Source organism: Palaemon carinicauda, chromosome 38, assembly GCF_036898095.1.
Source record: "Palaemon carinicauda isolate YSFRI2023 chromosome 38, ASM3689809v2, whole genome shotgun sequence".
In the NCBI taxonomy this organism is placed as follows: domain Eukaryota; kingdom Metazoa; phylum Arthropoda; class Malacostraca; order Decapoda; family Palaemonidae; genus Palaemon; species Palaemon carinicauda.
In genome coordinates this window covers 9,883,722-9,901,394 of record NC_090762.1, presented here as the reverse complement: position 1 = coordinate 9,901,394, position 17,673 = coordinate 9,883,722, and the positions used below count along the sequence as shown (strand labels likewise).

General features: G+C 39.4%; 1 protein-coding gene across 1 annotated transcript in view; it reads right to left on the bottom strand.

Annotated features, from left to right (window-relative positions):
* Nucleotides 1-17,673, bottom strand: part of LOC137630420 (MAM and LDL-receptor class A domain-containing protein 1-like) — a 211,480-nt gene that overhangs the window by 29,061 nt on the left and 164,746 nt on the right. The window contains exons 75-82 of the mRNA XM_068361880.1: nt 15,373-15,539; nt 13,044-13,192; nt 12,203-12,338; nt 11,542-11,817; nt 8,935-9,091; nt 6,008-6,128; nt 5,536-5,779; nt 4,872-5,038 (exon numbers count right to left, since the gene is read on the bottom strand). Of these exons, the coding sequence (XP_068217981.1) occupies nt 4,872-5,038; nt 5,536-5,779; nt 6,008-6,128; nt 8,935-9,091; nt 11,542-11,817; nt 12,203-12,338; nt 13,044-13,192; nt 15,373-15,539 (1,417 nt within the window). The remainder of the gene's footprint in view (nt 1-4,871; nt 5,039-5,535; nt 5,780-6,007; nt 6,129-8,934; nt 9,092-11,541; nt 11,818-12,202; nt 12,339-13,043; nt 13,193-15,372; nt 15,540-17,673) is intronic.

Genomic DNA, 17,673 nt, shown 5'->3' with positions numbered 1-17,673 from the left:
CTTGAAGTTGATCTGGAAGCCTAGAGATTGAAGATAATGGATGACTTTGTGAGTGGCTTTTAGGCAATTTTGGGAGGTGTCTGACCAAATGAGCCAGTCGTCCAGATAGGCTACTACTTGAATCCCTTGATTTCTGAGTTCCTGAACAGCGACTTTTGCTAACTTTGTGAAGATCCTTGGGGCGATGTTGAGCCCGAAAGGCATCACCTTGAAGGAGTAACTTTTGTCCCCTAAGCGAAAGCCTAGATACGGACGGAAGTGTCTCGCTATCGGGACGTGATAATAGGCGTCTGTAAGATCGATAGAGGTGGTGACGGCCCCACGGGGAAGTAAGGTCCGCACCTGCGAGACGGTAAGCATTCGAAACTTGTCGCATTGAATGGACAAGTTGAGAAGGGATAGGTCTAGAATCACTCTTCTCTTGTCTGAATCCTTCTTCGGGACACTGAACAGCCGACCTTGAAACTTCAGGTGTTTCGTTTCTTGTATGGCGTTCTTTTGTAAAAGATCCTGGACAAATTCGACCAGGTCCGGAGTGGAATGTTGATGAAATTTGTTCGGAGGAGGAGGTCCTTGAACCCAACTCCACCCCAGTCCCTTGGAGATGATACTGAAAGCCCAGGGACTGAACCTCCATTTGTTGCGGAAGGCATAGAGCCTCCCCCCTACCTGCTGCACCTCAGTATTGGTTTGAGGAGTTGCCTCCACGTCCGCCTCGGAAGTTCTTTCCCCTGCGAAAGGCTCTTCCCCTGCCTTTGTTCTGGTTAGAACCACGGTGGTAGCCTCTACCTCTACCATAACTCTGGGAAGAGCTATGAGCCTCATAAGACTGGTTAAAGGCAGGAGAAGTGGCGGAGGCACCGGAAAGCTGGCTCTTAGGGAGCAGAACGGTGACATAGTCGTCCGAAGGAGCCTGAGAGGTGGAAGGCTGTGCAGGGGCAACAGGAGATGGGGGAAGAGGCAGCCGGAAAATGGACGAACCACTCTGCTGTTGCCTGAACTGGGTGGAGGTATATGGACGAAGCTTCTTCCTACCCCGGGCTTGGTAATTTGCAGGGTCATATTTACGTTTAGGAGTCAAACCCCAACGGGCTTTAAGGCTCTGGTTGACTCTAGTGGCCTCCGTCAAGACTTCCTCTACGAGATCCTCAGGGAAGAGGTTTGAACCCCAACAGGAGGACCGGATAAGATTATTAGGTTCATGCCTAATAGTCGCCTCTGCCAGGACATGTTTGCGACACCTGCGTTTAGCAGTAGCGAAGTCATACAGGTCATAGTATAATGACTGCAACGTAGCCTTGTTGAGAGACTTAAAAATACTCTCAGTATCGTAAGTCAAGGCTATCGACTCCGTGGAAGTGGCCAAGTTCAGAGTACGGCCAACGCGTAGGCGGGAATCATACTCCTGTTTAATGAGGGATTCCGGGAGACGGGGAAGCCACTCACTAAACATTACTGAAGCACAGTCTGCTGCTAGCTTGCCAGAGGTAAAAGTGGTATGGACGTTGTCCCAACACTCAATGCCTGAAGGAAGAAGGAGGGAGATTGGATCCACCTCTCGGATGGGAGGCAAGGGCTTCTCCTCCAGAGCATATTGGAAGGCAAGCTCTGCTACCTTATTGACACATGGAGTCACGGTGTTTTTGTCCATTAAGAACATTGTGAAGGAGCTCTTATAAGGCGTCAACATGGTGTTGGTGCAGCCGATGTCATTCAGGAATCTGGCCCACACAGATTGGGCTTGCTCTTTGGGGAAGATGACTGTCTCTTTGGGGACCTTGTCTAACCGAACCAAAGCTTCCTCGGTAAGCCTGGCATAACCATGAAATGGAAATGCCAGACCAGGAGGAAAGAATTCAAAGTCCTCTAGGGGACGAGTGCCAAGACCCTCCAAAGTTAACATTCCGTCTGAGAACGGGGAATGAAGAGCCATACGCCAAGGGTTATTCTTGGCAAACGGCGGGAGCTTAGAGGCATCCGGGATGAGAGAGCTTTGGACTCGCTCCGGAGCACCTTGCTCTAATGCCCCAAGTCTCTGACCGATGTTAGAGAACATCGTGTCCATCTTAGACTGCATCTCTGATACCAACTTAGCCTGCATCTCCGACACGATGCGAAGCATGGCTGATTCGGAAAGGCCCGGGCTAGCAGCAGGAGTGGCGGAATGAACTCCCGGGTCGCGAGACTTAGAGGAAGAGCCAGAAGCCTTAGATGACAGGTTTGTATTCTGTTTAGAACCATGAGAAGCCTTATGAGGCTTACGAGCTTTAGGTAAGGTTCTAGACTTATTCTTGGGGGGAACCGAGTGTGATCGTTGGGACGAATCACGGTCCCCAGAAAAACCATGAAAGGAAGAGCGATCAGATGAAGAAGAAAGAGAGGGGCTGAGGATAGGAATCTCAGCGCCGGAAACACCTGCCTCACTTACCACCCTACCTGTATCTGGATCATCCAATAACATGGGTTCCACGTCAAGGTTCATGGAGGCAACATTGTCTTCTAGATCTCCGGGGGCGTCCGACGGATCCTGCTCCGGATCAATGAACCCCGCTATGGTGGCATCAATGTGGGCAATGATGGGAGCTGCAACATGCCTAGCCACAGCGGCTGAAGACTTGGCGTTGGGGTAAATCAAGGAACAGTAGTCCTCGGAGAGGACGTACGGCCGCTTGGACTTCACGTTCCGGGCAAAACCACCAACCCACACTTTCAGTGTGGCCCGAGCCGCAGACTTTTGCTCCGGGGATGCCTGAAATAATAGTGGGAATTAAAAAGGGAAGACTCCCAGTGGTCCTTCAAGACCATAGATAGTGTATGTATGCCAAAAAAGGTAAGATAAATAAGAAGGCAACATAGCCAACGGGACTCACCGAGTCAGATCCAAGGGTGGTAACGAGGTCAAAACAGACCACACAGTTATCCGGGTGCCATACCACGACATCCTCCAGCTGCACTCCGCAGAGGGCGTGAGACCGACAGACGGTATGGCCGCAGGGCTGATGTAGAACAGCTGCACAGGCCGTCGTCTGACAATGCACCATCTATAAAAAGAATAGTATATGAGAAACTGTAATTCTCTTAAGTAGGGGCGGGTCCGGAGGACCCGGGCCTAACATAAGCCTAACACAAGATTAAAGCTTAACTGTAAAATTCTTAAGTAGGGGCGGGTCCGGAGGACCCGGGCCTAAACATAAGTCTAGCTTAAGACTAAAGTATAGCCATCCATTCCGGTCGAGCCGGGAGCATAAAAAAGGATGCAACAACAAGAAATTAAGACACATGGTGTCTGATTTCCCGGGGCGAGGCTAAGCCCCGGGCCGGGAAATAAAAGTATCAAAACCAATTCGTATAGGAACTCCGGGATAGTGATCTGTCATATAATCATTATATATAATCATAGGAACTGTTATAAATTAATAGGGGGGCGGAACTGTAGATAAGAACCGCCAACCGAACCCAGAGGGTTTCATATAACATAAACCAGTGTGATAAGTGAATATAAAATAGGGTGCACCGGGATCCAACTCTGTTGACCGGTGGCCAACCAGACTAGACAGAGACGAACCCGCCGGGACACCCGGAGGACAAAGTCCATAAACACTGAACTACCCCCTCTAAAAGGAGGGAAGGCAACGGTCCCCTAGGGGAGGGGGGGAGAGAAGCCTAGCCGCCCACCTAGCGAGAGGGGGAGCATGGGGGAGGATCACGTGATACGGAGCAGCAGGGCTACCAACTGACGATCCCCAACCAGACAGATCAAACGGAGTAATAGCACAATATTCATTATAATAGTGATAGCGTTGATAATATAAAATAAACACATAAAAATTTTTGGGCAAGGCATGCAACATAATAATTAAATCACAAAAGACATACCTGATGGCTTAAAAAATAACATTGCCGCCTAGCAACGAAGGTCGGCAGCCATAACGATACGTAAATGATATCGGCCCAAAAAGTGAACCGCGAGGGTTCTAAACGCTAAATAATGAATATCCACAATAACAAATAAAATTTAATAATAAAAATAATACATATAGTAACACCGCGAGTGAAACTAAAAGCTCTCAAAACAGGAGTACCAACTGTAAGTGGAATCAAGCAAGATCGATATGAACGAAGAGAATAAACTCCTATAATTCAAATATTAAACGATCTAGGTTGCCCAAAACACAGCAAAACCAAGCTTGGTACTTAACTTAGACGGTGTCTCCTGGGAAACCGACGAAGAAGCCATAATCCAATGAAAATAAGTGGAAAAACGAGAGCACAACAAAAAAGCGGGTTACAACACAAGACGTGCTAAAAGGAGTTGGGTTCTGAGCGGATGCAGTGTTAGTAGTACCGAGTGAGGTTGAACGGCTCTCCTCTATTGGGGTTTCTGTCGTGGATGAATCTAAATAGTGCGGGACCTCTGGATTATACGCCCAATTTTATACCGACACCAATAGGTGAGCGAGCTAGTTAACCTAGCACTCCTTTACATTTTTTCTCTGGTATATTTAGCAGTAAATTACCTAAGAATAAGTGCTAAATGGAGCTTATTCACTGGGCGGCACAGGTTCGAGCCCAGAAATTATAAATAAAAACTTACCGGTACATCACAGTATTGATATTATGGAAAAAAGCAAAAGCATTATATAGGTCTTAAATTTGCACCTGAATACTGTCAGGTTTTCAAACATTATGCAATAGATATTTAATGTAGTTTGATTATTTTAAATGTATGAAATACTGTGAAGATTAAATTCCAACAAAAACAAAACTTACAAAGAAGACCCATGTTCCAATTGCTTTTAAATAAAGATATTTCTCCTAAAGGTTATGGCGGAAATTGAAACATGTTAAATGTATGAAATAAAGAACCAAACCTTCTCTTTTGCAGCAACAAGGTCATGAGTAGTTGAGTCACTGTTATGATCTGTATCCGGTCCTGGGGGATCGGCTGGGAAGCCACTCCTTAGCCAGTGGACAGAACTACCAAGGTTTTCAAACCAGCCACACAAGTCACCTTCTGTTTCAAAGTTGCAGCTCTTTGCTGTGAAAGTAATATTAAGTTTTAAAACATGACTTTGGTACATTGCAAGCAAATCATCCTCAGTAGGAGGACTGTTACCATGATACATATCCTGGAGACTAATTTAAAGAAAAATTGAAATAAGAATTGTAAAATGTATGTACCAATTTATATCTAATCATGTAAAATCAGGTTCATAAATGGTGGCTACCCTTAAATTTGCACTCTTTGGTGTAGACTTAACAGTGGAACGCCTTGCTTCAACCATAAAAGGAAAAGGTAACCCTTTTGGCTGATATGTTTGACAGTAAGCAGAGCAATAATAATCTTCATCATTCATGTTTTCCTGAAGTTAAACAAACTAGTTTAGCTTATCAGTCCAATAAAGTTAGAACTTTTACAGGAGGTTGATGCTTATAGAGGTGTAGACCCAAATGATACTTGGAAATCATTGAAATTACAAAAAAGTTCTGCCTGCATGAGCAAAATTTTCTTAATTGAGAATTAAATAAACTTACTGCATCCAATTTCGTCAGTGCCATCACCGCAGTCATCACGGAAATTACAAGATTCTGTAGGGTTGTAGCAATTTCCATTATTACAAGCCAGCTGACCAGGTGGGCAGATAGGGACTGGAGTGGAAATAACATCTTCACCAGGGAGGTGTTGGTCTTGAGATAGTTGACAACCAGGGGTCATGGATAAATCATCAATAGCCAAATATCCGCCATCTTCTTGCATTATACGGCCCTCTATAACAATCTGAAAGAGAAAATGCAGTATTTTGAATAACACATAAAATAGTAGTTATTTGTAGCGGCAGAATTTTAAGAATCTTAAGCAGGAACATATAATACAGATAACAAAAATCTCAAAGGGACTTATCAAGTAATATTGTATACGGTATTACATGAATATTGAAAATGCAGTACCAATATACTTCCTAATACAGATAACATATCATAGACTAAACAATATCAATATTCTTACCGCATAATCATCGGAGACTGTTGTGTTTTCAGCAATGTATTCGAGTCTAAGCCATATATTCTCAAGTAATGGATCAATAGTGTCTAACAGTTGTAGGCCATCATCATAGTAGGAGAATCGTCTGAATGGAAAAATTTTAATCAGCAGGAAGTTCAACCTTTAAAATCATTAAAGATTATCTTGTTTTAACCTTTAAAATCATTAAAGACTATCTTGGTTTTAGCAATGTATCCAACTCTGGTCAAATCTCCAAATTACTGAGCACTGTATGTTATCAGTGGCAGGCTATCATTTATCAATAATGCTGTTATTGTCTGCATAAATATTTTCTAGTTTACACAGTTTTGATCTTATCAATTCACTAAATGTTAAGGTCATAAAGGAAGACCAGCAAATGCTCAACTATCATGCAAGCATCAAATTATATGTATGACCAAATTTCAATGACCATACAGTATTTTGCTTTCGTAAGGAGTAAGGTTACCTTTCTGAACAAGAATGCCTTAAAATCATAAATTTCAAAAGTACAGTAATTTGTATTTTTCCTAGTTATTTAACCTAAGTCCTTTTATTGTGAGATTGTTCAGCAAGAAATGGAGACTGCTGTTAGAATTTTTGACGAGGGGTTCAATCACCAGTGGAGGGAGCGGCAGAAAAGCGTTACCATAGATGAGAAGCTTCCTGTCCATGTGGGAGCTGGGCTGGCTACACAACTTCTTGGACAGCCACCAAAGGACCAAGCATAAAGGTGTCTAGGGACTTGTGGGTATACTTTCGTAAGTATATGGATATGAAGGTGGTTTGTTACTTCCAAACCCCATCCTTCAGCACCTAGCCTCCTGATAGATTTCTTTTAAAGAATAAAGTGAGGACTAAACGACTGACTTCGTGAACTCTGGGTCTTGGGCTGGTACTGTACCTCGACCCCCTCTTCAATCGAGTCATACTCTGTTTGGGTCATCTCACCAAGCCAGAAAGAGATTGCGTTTCTTGATATCTCTTTCTCGGTCCTGCCAGTACTTATAAAAAAGTTACTGACACTCAAGCCTGAGATGTCGGGTCTTTTTGAGAGAGCACTGCAGAGCCCTCATGGAACTTGAAAGTGTACCCTCTTCATGAACACCTGACGTTTCACGTAGAGAGAGGGGATGGAGAAGGGGTCAAAATTAGGTTCATGTGCTGACGGGTTCTGGATTTTGGCAACAAAATCTGGCATAAAACTAAGAAACCCCTTCCCGTCCCTCAACATGGATTATTAAATAAGAGAGACCGTGCAACTCGTCTACTGTACTCTCTTTACCGACGCTAAGGCTAGCAAGAAGTTAGTCTTGAAAATCAGATCTCTTTCTGACGACCTCCTCAAAGGCTCATATGGGGTACAAACAAGAGCTTTCAGGATGAGGGTCACATCCCCCTTCATGGGCCTGAAGTCCCGGGGTTAGCAAGACTGCTCAAAGCTGCACATGAGCCCGAGGAAGACAGATCTATACCCTATAATCGATAGACCATGCCTGAGGCTGAGCAGTAGCCTTTGGCAACCACAACTCAAGAGACACTTCTCTTGGTGAAGGAGGGCGAGAAAATCTGTGATCTCTGCTAGAGTTGCTTCGACAGGACAAGTATTCCTTCTATGATACCAATTGCAGAAAATGTCCCACTTCTAATGGTAGACAGCTGAATAGAACCATCACAGTTAAAGGTTTAAAGGCCACTCATGAATGGCAGAGGCAAGGGACAGTGACATTGCCCTATCAAGCAGGAAAATGCCCTAGAGACTGACCATATATACATATGATCAGCACCCAAGCCCCCTCTCCACCCAAGCTAGGACCAAGGAGGGCCAGGCAATGGCTAAGCAGATAGACCTATAGGCTCCCCCAACACCCTCATCCTTAGCTCACAAGGATGGTGAGGATGCACCGTCCAAAGAAACTAATGAGTTTAAACGGGACTCGAACCCCAGTCTGGCATTCACCAGTCAGGGACATTACCACATCGACCACCACAACCCTAAATACACACTTTCAATACGCCTGTACAAAACGCTAAAACATTGTAGCTACCATAGTATACAGCACTCGGCTGCTTTCATCAAACCATTGTTCTCTAGTCTTGGGTAGTGCAATAGCCTCTGTACCATGGTCGTCCACTTTCTTAGGTTAGATTTCCCTTGCTTAAGAGTACACTCAGGCACACTTTTATCCATCGCTATATTTTCTCCCCTAACTTGGATATTTTCCTTGTTGGAGCCCTTGAGCTTATAGCATCTTGGTTTTCCACCTAGGGTTGTAGCTTAGCTATTAATAATAATAATAATAATAATAATAATAATCAGCTGATGCTTCTCAAAGATTGGCTGATCCTGGCCTCTCCAGAGAGGCAATTGCTACAGGATCGAAATTAGATTCTTGCATTTTATCACGATCTAGGGATTATGATAAACTGGGAGAAGTCAAATATCATACCCAAGTGAGAGTCCTTCTGGCAGACAATCGCAATACAGAACTCTACTAGAAGGGCATGGCTATTACATTAAAAGATTACAGGAAATTTTAGATTTTTAGGATTGACGTCAACATTTAGCTAGCGTCGAGAATGAAAGCCATATGAATCTCAGATGAGTATAGAAATAATTTTATTATTAAAATTCAATATTTTCTTAGATAATGCTTAGCCTCATGACCTTGCCATTCAAAGCCAGTCATTGAAACAAAAGCCTTTTGCCCACAAAGGGGAATGTTCCTTACTCCCATGTATCCCCATCATTCTTCATTAACCAACAAGTCACAAAATATGTCACAACAGCAATTGTCTCTTTTATCAACTTAATCATAGTCACAGAGGAAGGTTTTTTTTATATATAGTCTCATTCATATTTGAAGAAATAAAAAAAAAAAAACTTGAAATTCCAAAGAGCAAAAACAAACCTATAAATGTTGATATCTCCAGGATTGCTTCCACGAATCTGGTACCACATTCTGAAAAAGCAGTGAGTAGATGGCTTTCCACTGAAGACCCTTGATCGTATCTGAGCTGTGCGTATCTGATGTCCCGCAAGATCCCCGCCAAATGAGAGGTAATAACCTTATTGGAGAAGGAAAAAAAAATATCATAAAGAGGTAAAATTAAATTTACATAAATAAACAACCCATTTTCCTCAATACAAGGGGACTCTAGCAAAAATCAAAACACGCAACAGCCATGTTTATTATTTACTTAATGAATAAAAGATGAGCCTCTGGCTGAAAACTTTCACAGCATCAGTAGCATTGCATACAAAACTTAATAAATGGCCCTTAAGCAGCTCTCTCCTCACAAGAATTCCAAAGGTACTATTTTTCCCCATTTTTTATCTTCTTTCTCACTATGTGAGGAATATATCTTGGACCATTTTAATGAATTAATCTAACCTTCCCTTACCATTTTACCATTCCATACATAAACAACAAAACTTTGAGCTTCACTTTTACATTAAAACAATACTTTCTCAGAAGCAAAATTCTACCCCAAGCTTACTAATAGAACTTCTAATCTCTACCAATGAATTGCTCTTTATAACACAGTCCAAAATGCATCACTAAAGGTTGTATCATAAGCTCACTTTTTAAAGTAAACACTTGACTAATCTGCCAAAACCTAGACTGTTTTCCCCTAATAGTCATATCGTACTGTTATTTGTTTTTCTTCCCTATTCTAAACCCTATCATACACTTCCACATTTTCTTTGTAAGCAAATTTTACACTTCATTATTCTTATAATCACTAACATCACTTTTCTACTTATGTAAAAGAACCCTTATTCACATCCCCCAACTATTAGAAATACTTTTCCAAAAAATGGACACCTTATCCATCCTGATCAGCCACTCATTTATAGTATCCCCACCATACTGCAGTATCTCTTTTATAATGCCATCAGTTCCCATTACCTTTCCATTCTTACACCTTGTATCATAATTTGTAAACAATATTTTCAACATTCAATTTTACATGCATTCTAAAAAGTACATTTAACCTTTTCCAGTCTTATATTATCAAGATCAGTTTCTCTTTTACTGCCGACTACAATTAAAATCAGTAATTAAAATCTTTGTAAAATATGCTATTGACACTGACTTTAATTTTTCCAAACAATATATATCCATTATCTATACCTTTTCACCTTGTTGTCCTCATTCTCTACATTAATACCATCTGGTAAAACTATCTTTCTTTTATAAACTCAGCTTTTTCTATTTCATCCTCTCCATGACTTATTCATTCTCTTGAATATGTTTCCAAAATCCTCTGTTCTGTTATGCAACTGCACTCCAGTCAATCTCCTTTTTTTCCTACAAGACTTGCTATCTCATTACAGTACAGTCATAACTCTCTTCACAAAAGAATCTGCTTACACAATTTTCACTGTGCGAAAAGAGATGCGAAGATTTTTCTGACTCACATTGCAAAAAAAGTTTCATGATAAGAAAAGAGATTTCCCAACCAGACTGAGAATAAAATAGTCACCCATTAAAAATATGAGCTTAGTTGGAGAAAATGTGTTGTTTACACAATAGAAAATGTATCTCTCTATAGTAAGGTGATTTTTTAGTCTAAATTGTACTACCTTCCTGATTATGTTCATTTGACTTCAGTAGTCTTGCAGTGCTTTACATTTTCCTCTGGTTTTAGTTTTACTTCAGTTCTACCTTAGCAACTGGAGAATTATGCACTAGAAACATAAGAATCAATTTTATTTAGAATATAGGAAATATATGATACCTTATCCACTACCAAAGATTAATTCTTTAATTTTTCCAGTTTTCCCTTCTGAAATTCAACTTTGTTCAGCAGAGAAAAGTTGGTGTAATAAAAAGAATATTTAATTTGCAACACATTAAGTAAAAATTTAATTTTCTAGATAAAATTTGTTATTTCCATACTTAATTAATGTTCATCTTAGTATATCCCTGAAGCAGACTAAATATGGAAATTACCCTAAATTAAAAATTTCCCATTTATTTCCCTTCAGAGAGGCTATGTCTCTATGCCCACCAAGGTGGCATCTGGTGTTTAATGTCAATCTAAATAATTCTTGATGTTACAATTAATAACTCATCCGCTTGACCTCAGATTTTTATTTAGGTTCATATCAACTACCAGATGTTACCTTGGTGGGCAAGATGTTAAAGAAAAAAAAAAAGACCACAAAATTTTAGTTCTTCTAAGGGTAACGCTGATATTGAATCATCTTCTAGGGGAAAAGCTATATGGACATCAGGGGAGGTTTATAGAAATAATACTGTATTCATATACAGTATGAAAACTGGCAACTTTCCACCAAACTTTCTTGCAAAAAGAAATTCAAAATATTTTTTATTGAAATTTATGGTACACCATAAATCTAAATAAAAAAAAGATATAAAATTTCAAATCAATTGTATTTCTTTCATGAATACCAATAACCAACCATCTTTTAAGATTATCTAGCTCTTTCATTTTATTAAGAATGTGTTACTTTTGTCCTTATTTTACAGATATGATAAAAACATTACCCTCTTTAGTTCCAAGTGAATGATCAATTAGGGGCTTCATTCCTGACATATCCGATGAGGCCCTTGAAAGTATCCAGTCACCAGAGTCCACTTCAGTTTCTTGAGTCCATTCATCACATGCAGTTTCAAAGTTGCACCTTTCCATGAATGTGTGACACCCATAATCACTTTCATCAGAACCATCCAAGCAGTCATCGGCATAGTCACAGACTAAATTCATAGAAATGCATTTTCCACTACTGCATTGGAATAGGTCTTCATCTTTGCATGTCTTTCCTGAAAATAAGACAATATGGGGTAAGTTAAAAAGTATATGTTAGAGTATAAACATAAATGTTAAATCTAATCTCAAGTGATACAAACAACACAAAGTCTAAATAATAAAAAATAAGATTAATGAGTTGGTTTGAAAAAAAAATCCAACTATTGCTGTTAGAATTATATAGAAATGCATAGAATTGGAATTTAACAGTTCAATAAAATATGTTTGAGAACTTTTTTAGATTAAGTTTTCAGAAGAGAATAAAATATTAACTGGGAAAATTGTTGCGTTAATATTATAGGTTAGGGCTTAAGGATATTTATATCTTTCTAGGTACTACAGTTTATATTTTTCCAATACTGTTTTCAATTGCCATGAAATTAATAAATACTTTCTTACCAGGAGGTGGTGGGATGGGAGGCTCACAATCCCTAAAGCGGATGTCATCGATTGAGATGCCACCTCTATAAGTAGTTCCTCTTCTAACTTCTAAAGAGACCTGTTGATTACTGAGATGACCTAATGGCATTTCCACCTACAAAACAAAGTATTTAAAAAAAAATTATCTATTGTCAACAAACTAATAAGATTTTATGTAAAATTATAAATTATGTCAACATAGTAATAAGATAGAAATTTGGTCATAAAAAGATGAAACAAAAAAAGATTATATTTTATCAATTATCATGCTAACTATTATAATCAATTTTTTTTTAATGACAGTATTGAGTCAAGTGCTGTATTCTCACAGTCCCTATGTCAGGATGATACCCTCCTGTGCCTTTTCATTCTCTTCCTTCAAAAGAATTTTTAGCCTTGCCCTTTCCTCCATGTACTTCCTTCCCACCTTGACAGCTACAGTGCACTTCAATCTGATATGAGTATTGTACGATGTCTGGGGGGGGGGGGGGGTAGCTGTAGTGAACGACATCTCGTAGTAACGGGATTTTGAGGAGGAGAAAGTCTAATTGGAAAGGGACCTCTGGTAGTGGTATCACTCGTCCCAGTTTTAATACCGACACCCTTTAGGGCTGAGCGAGCTGGATATATTCCTGGCATTCCATGCAACTTTTTTCTCTGGTATATTTAGCAGTATTTATACCTTTGAAATGGTGCTTTAAGGAGCATTTCACGGAGCGATACAGGTTGAGCTCAGAAATAGATTTTTCCTTCGTCAAAATCCCTTTATTAAATCCTTAAACTGCTGTTGTAAAAAGATATGCATTTAATAAAATCTTACCACATGCCATCCTCTATCTTGATTCCCTTCCATTTCAAACTGCTCAGTTATTTCACCAGTCAAAGAGATCAGCAGCAAATGAAATGATCCAGGTTCTGGCCCATCCATGTAGTACCACATCCTAAGACGACAATTGATGCCAGTTTCACCTGAAAGTAATCAATAATGAGTTATTCTTTATTCAACACCTTCATTAATCTATGATGACCTATATTCCCATGTTTATTTCTTTTACAGCTGATTACAGAATAAATTTTTCAAAAGTTTGCTTTATTATTTATTATATTTCACTCTAAATAACCGAACTACTTGTTGGTAACAGACCTTATGTTATACAGGAATGCAAAGAAAATATTCGTTTGTTTCCTTTGACTCAAGAAGTCTACTAAAATGCATAATTATATGGGATGTGATGAACAAAAAACTTATCTTCAAAAGAGAGAGAGAGAGAGAGAGAGAGAGAGAGAGAGAGAGAGAGAGAGAGAGAGAGAGAGAGAGTGTTAATTTCTTAATTAGAAACGTACTTTTGTTCGTTTTCTTGTTGCCCCACCTTACGTGTGACACTATAAATGGGATAATTACGGTTTTTGGTATTTACATAGTTCACTCTTACATGTCAAATACTAAGTAGAATGTCAATAAATGGAAATTATTACAGTGGACTAACTTCTACTTGTGAAAACAATGGACAATACTAATAAGAGATATATTACATATCTAAGACATGAAAATATTATTATTTTGTAGAGATGATAGTTGAGAAAATAAGAAATGAAAAAATGAAAAATAAATCTTATTGTCTGTCATTGTATTTACAGCCATCAGGGTTACAAGTGCACTCATACATGCATGTCAAATACTACATAGAATGCCAATTAACGGAAATAATTACAGTAGGGTAACTTCTACTTGCAAAAACAATGGACAATAGTAATAAGAAATATATATCTAAGACATGAAAATTGTATTTTATAGAAATGATTGTTGAGAACATAAGGAATTGAAATTTGAAAAAAAATAAATCTTGTTGTCTGTCATCATGTTTACAGCTATTATGGTTTCTAATATGATCAATGTTATGACATTGAGGAAATCTAAAGTCAGTGAAATGCAAGTAAATTATGTAAGAATTTGAAAATTTATAACAAAATAGGGGGAATATTCATGTGGATTGAGACATTTTCAGGTAATTATTTACAGTATGGAGTTAATTGGGTGTGATGTTAGATTTATTTTTTTATGGTATTCAACTGAACAGAGCTCTGAACAAATTGCATGGATGGTGTCTTGGGTGGCATCGTGGGTGAGAAACAGAGTGGGAGAGCCGGGGAAGGGGGACATGGGTACGTCTCACTTTGGAAAATGTTTTCTGTATGATTTGACCATGTATACCAACATAGAAATGCACTAAAATAGCTCTTTCATAATCATGAATGAAGGCAAGAATCCAAAATGTCTCAGTAGGTGGTAGGGTGGGATGTGAAGATAGCAGTTTCTAAACTGGGGGGCTGGGGGTAGAGTAATGTCTCGCACAGGGAATGTCGTCATTTGCTAAACAAAGTGATATGATTATGTATGATGACATGAAAAGCACACTAAAATAGCCCTTAAACAATCAGACATAAACACTAGAATCCAAAAGTCTTTGGTGGTTGGCTAAAGAAAGGAGGAAATGCTAAAATCAACATGGGAAGGAGCTTTTTCTAGTGAAATATCCTTAGGTGTGATTTTCCTGGCATGTTTTGATGTTCAGCAAACATCATCATGGTGAAGGGGTTAAGATGAATTTAATCCCAATTATCATCATGAACACTATGCACAAGGTCCAGGTACTAAACAACTTCAACACAAAAATCTTAATAAATAACCCTTTTACCCCCAGGCTATTTGGAAATTTCCAACCCTTAACCCCCATGGGGCTATTTTTTTTCAAGCACATTTTGCAGTATATTTTTTTCTAAATTGCTCTAACAGCCTTAATTTTTGCCATAGAGAGGTCAGGTTGGTCTTATTCTCTTGGAAAATGCCCGAAGTTTCTCAAAAAATTATCAAAAATATGCAAAAAAAAAAATTTAAATGGCATTTTTTTGCAAGGATGTACCGGTACGTCCATGGGGGTAAAGAGATGAGTTTTGTGAAACGTACCAGTACGTCTTTTGGGGGTAAAAGGGATAACATTCTTACACAACTATATCATAGGGAATATATTTTCTGTACTGTATGCAAGTGAAGGGGATGACTTTAAAGAAATAATGTCAATAAATCATTGGAAATATCAAAGGTACATCAACACTGATAAAGTTGTCAGAAAAGATTACCAATATTTTACCTAGAGACAAGGATGTTACAAAGCTGGTTGCTGCCTCAAATTCTCCTTCATCAGATGCAGTGAAGAGCAGATAGCCATTTTCATTCAAAAGTGTATGATCAAATGGTGCTAGATAATCTTTCTGTAGTGTGTTGTTCAGCGGGTCCTTTGGGCGCATTAAATTCCACCTATGCCAAAATTACATTAATCACCATTACAATTTCTTTCAAAAAGCAAAAACAAAAATTAATAATGTGATTAATCATTTCTAAACTCAACTGATGTTCATATTACTTCTCTCAAACCTAGTTAAATGTTAACGTCTACCCTAAAAGTGAAATATCTCCCATTCACCTTCTTGGGTATAGCCCTGCCTCTCTCGTGGAGTATAGTACTATATTATAAGGTGGTGTATGGTAACAATTGCACTTGGGTATATGATCATCAGGTATATGATCATCAGGTAAGTACAGAAATAAATAATTCAATTTATATAGGTTAACCTCACCTATGTTTGTACTGCTAAATTCCACTCTTAGATGGAGGCTGGATATTATTGTTACTAGCTAAATTACAACTAGTTGGAAACACATGATGATATAAGCCCAAGGGGTCCAACAGGAAAAAATAGCCCAGTGAAGAAAGGAAAAAAGGAAATAAATAAACTACAAGAGAAGCAATGAACAATTAAAATTAAATATTTTAAGAACAATAATAGAACTAAAATGGGTCTTAAATATATAAACTATAAAAAGAAACTTACGTCAGCTTATTCAACATTAAATGTTTCTTTTGGGATATGAAAAAAAAGATCCTTTGGAAGTTTGCCTTAATCAAGTGATCAGGAAACAGTGGAAAATTTTAATTTCAACTGTTTGTATTTCTTAATATGATACTAATATGTGAATATTACATGCGTTATTATTCGATACAATTAAGTGAAATATCAGTTTTATCAAAATCTTATTTATATCAAATACAACTGTTTGTTAGAACGTTCATTTGATTGCCCCTCCTTATGTGGAACACTCTTAAATGAACAAACAGCTGAGCCTTTTCCTGCCCCGGGATTGAACGTTCGACTGTTCGAACTTCCGTTTGGGAGTGAGACCCCAACGGACTTTGAGGCTGTGGTTCACCTTGGCAGCTTCGCTTAACACCGAGTTGACCATGTCCTCCGGGAACAGGTCCGGGCCCCAAGCGGAGGCTTTAATGAGTTTATTCGGCTCATGGCGGATAGTAGCCTCTGATAGAACATGTCTACGGCAACGTCTTCTGGCTACCAAGAAGTCATAGCAATCCGATAACAAGGATTGTAAGGTGGCCTTTGTCATGACCTTAAAAGCGTGTTCCCCACCATAGTTGAGGGAAAACATCTCCGCCATCGTCGAGACGTTTAGGCTCCTGCTAAACTTAGACCGGGACTCGAACTCGAGTCGAATTAAGGTTTCAGGAAGTCTCGGAAGACGTTCGCTAAATCGCGTCGACGCACAATCAGCAGATAACTTACCAGAGCAGAAGAGATGTAGGGTCTGTCTCCCGAAGCTGGGGCAAAGGTTTGTCTTCGGCCACTGCCTGAAGAGCTAAGTCCACCATCTTGGTGACGCCAGGAGTAGGGGTCTGCTCGTCCACAAGAAACATAGTGTATGTGCTCTTGTGGGGAGTCAGCATGGTGTTCGTGCAACCCCACTCGTTCAGGGTTCTAACCCAAACAGACTGAGCCTGTTCTTTTGGGAAGGTAACGGTCTCCTTAGGGACCTTATCTAGCTGTGGTCCCTAAGACTTAACTGGTTTGGTGATTTGGAAGACCTGTGAGTCTTTGATAGGGGCTGGCGGGTAGCTTTAACTTTAGGGACAACAGGACGTGGCCTGACATCAGCCACGTTCTTCCTTGAAAACCCCTAAAAGGAAGAGACACAGGGTCTCTTTGGCCTGACACTCCGGGCGAACCCGCCAACCCAAATCTAAAGAGTCGCCAAGGTAGAAGTCATGGAAAACTGCGAGCTCCGAAAGAGGGTATATCGTTACTAATGAACAAGGTAACTCCGTTGGGAATGTAAAATAAATAGATCGAGAATAAATGTTTAAACCGATCAATCACAAAGGAAATAAAATGAAAATCCCAAAAGATTATATTCGAAGTTAAAATTATAGATAGTAACGACAGGGGCACCTACAGTGTGTCCCATAGTAGGGTAGTAACCCAAAAAGATCCGGGTGCTCCGAATTCTTAAAATAGACCGGTATGAATCCGAGATCAAAGGCTATGAACAAAATTTCGGACCGGTATAATAACCGGGGAAAAAACTTTTCATAAATTAA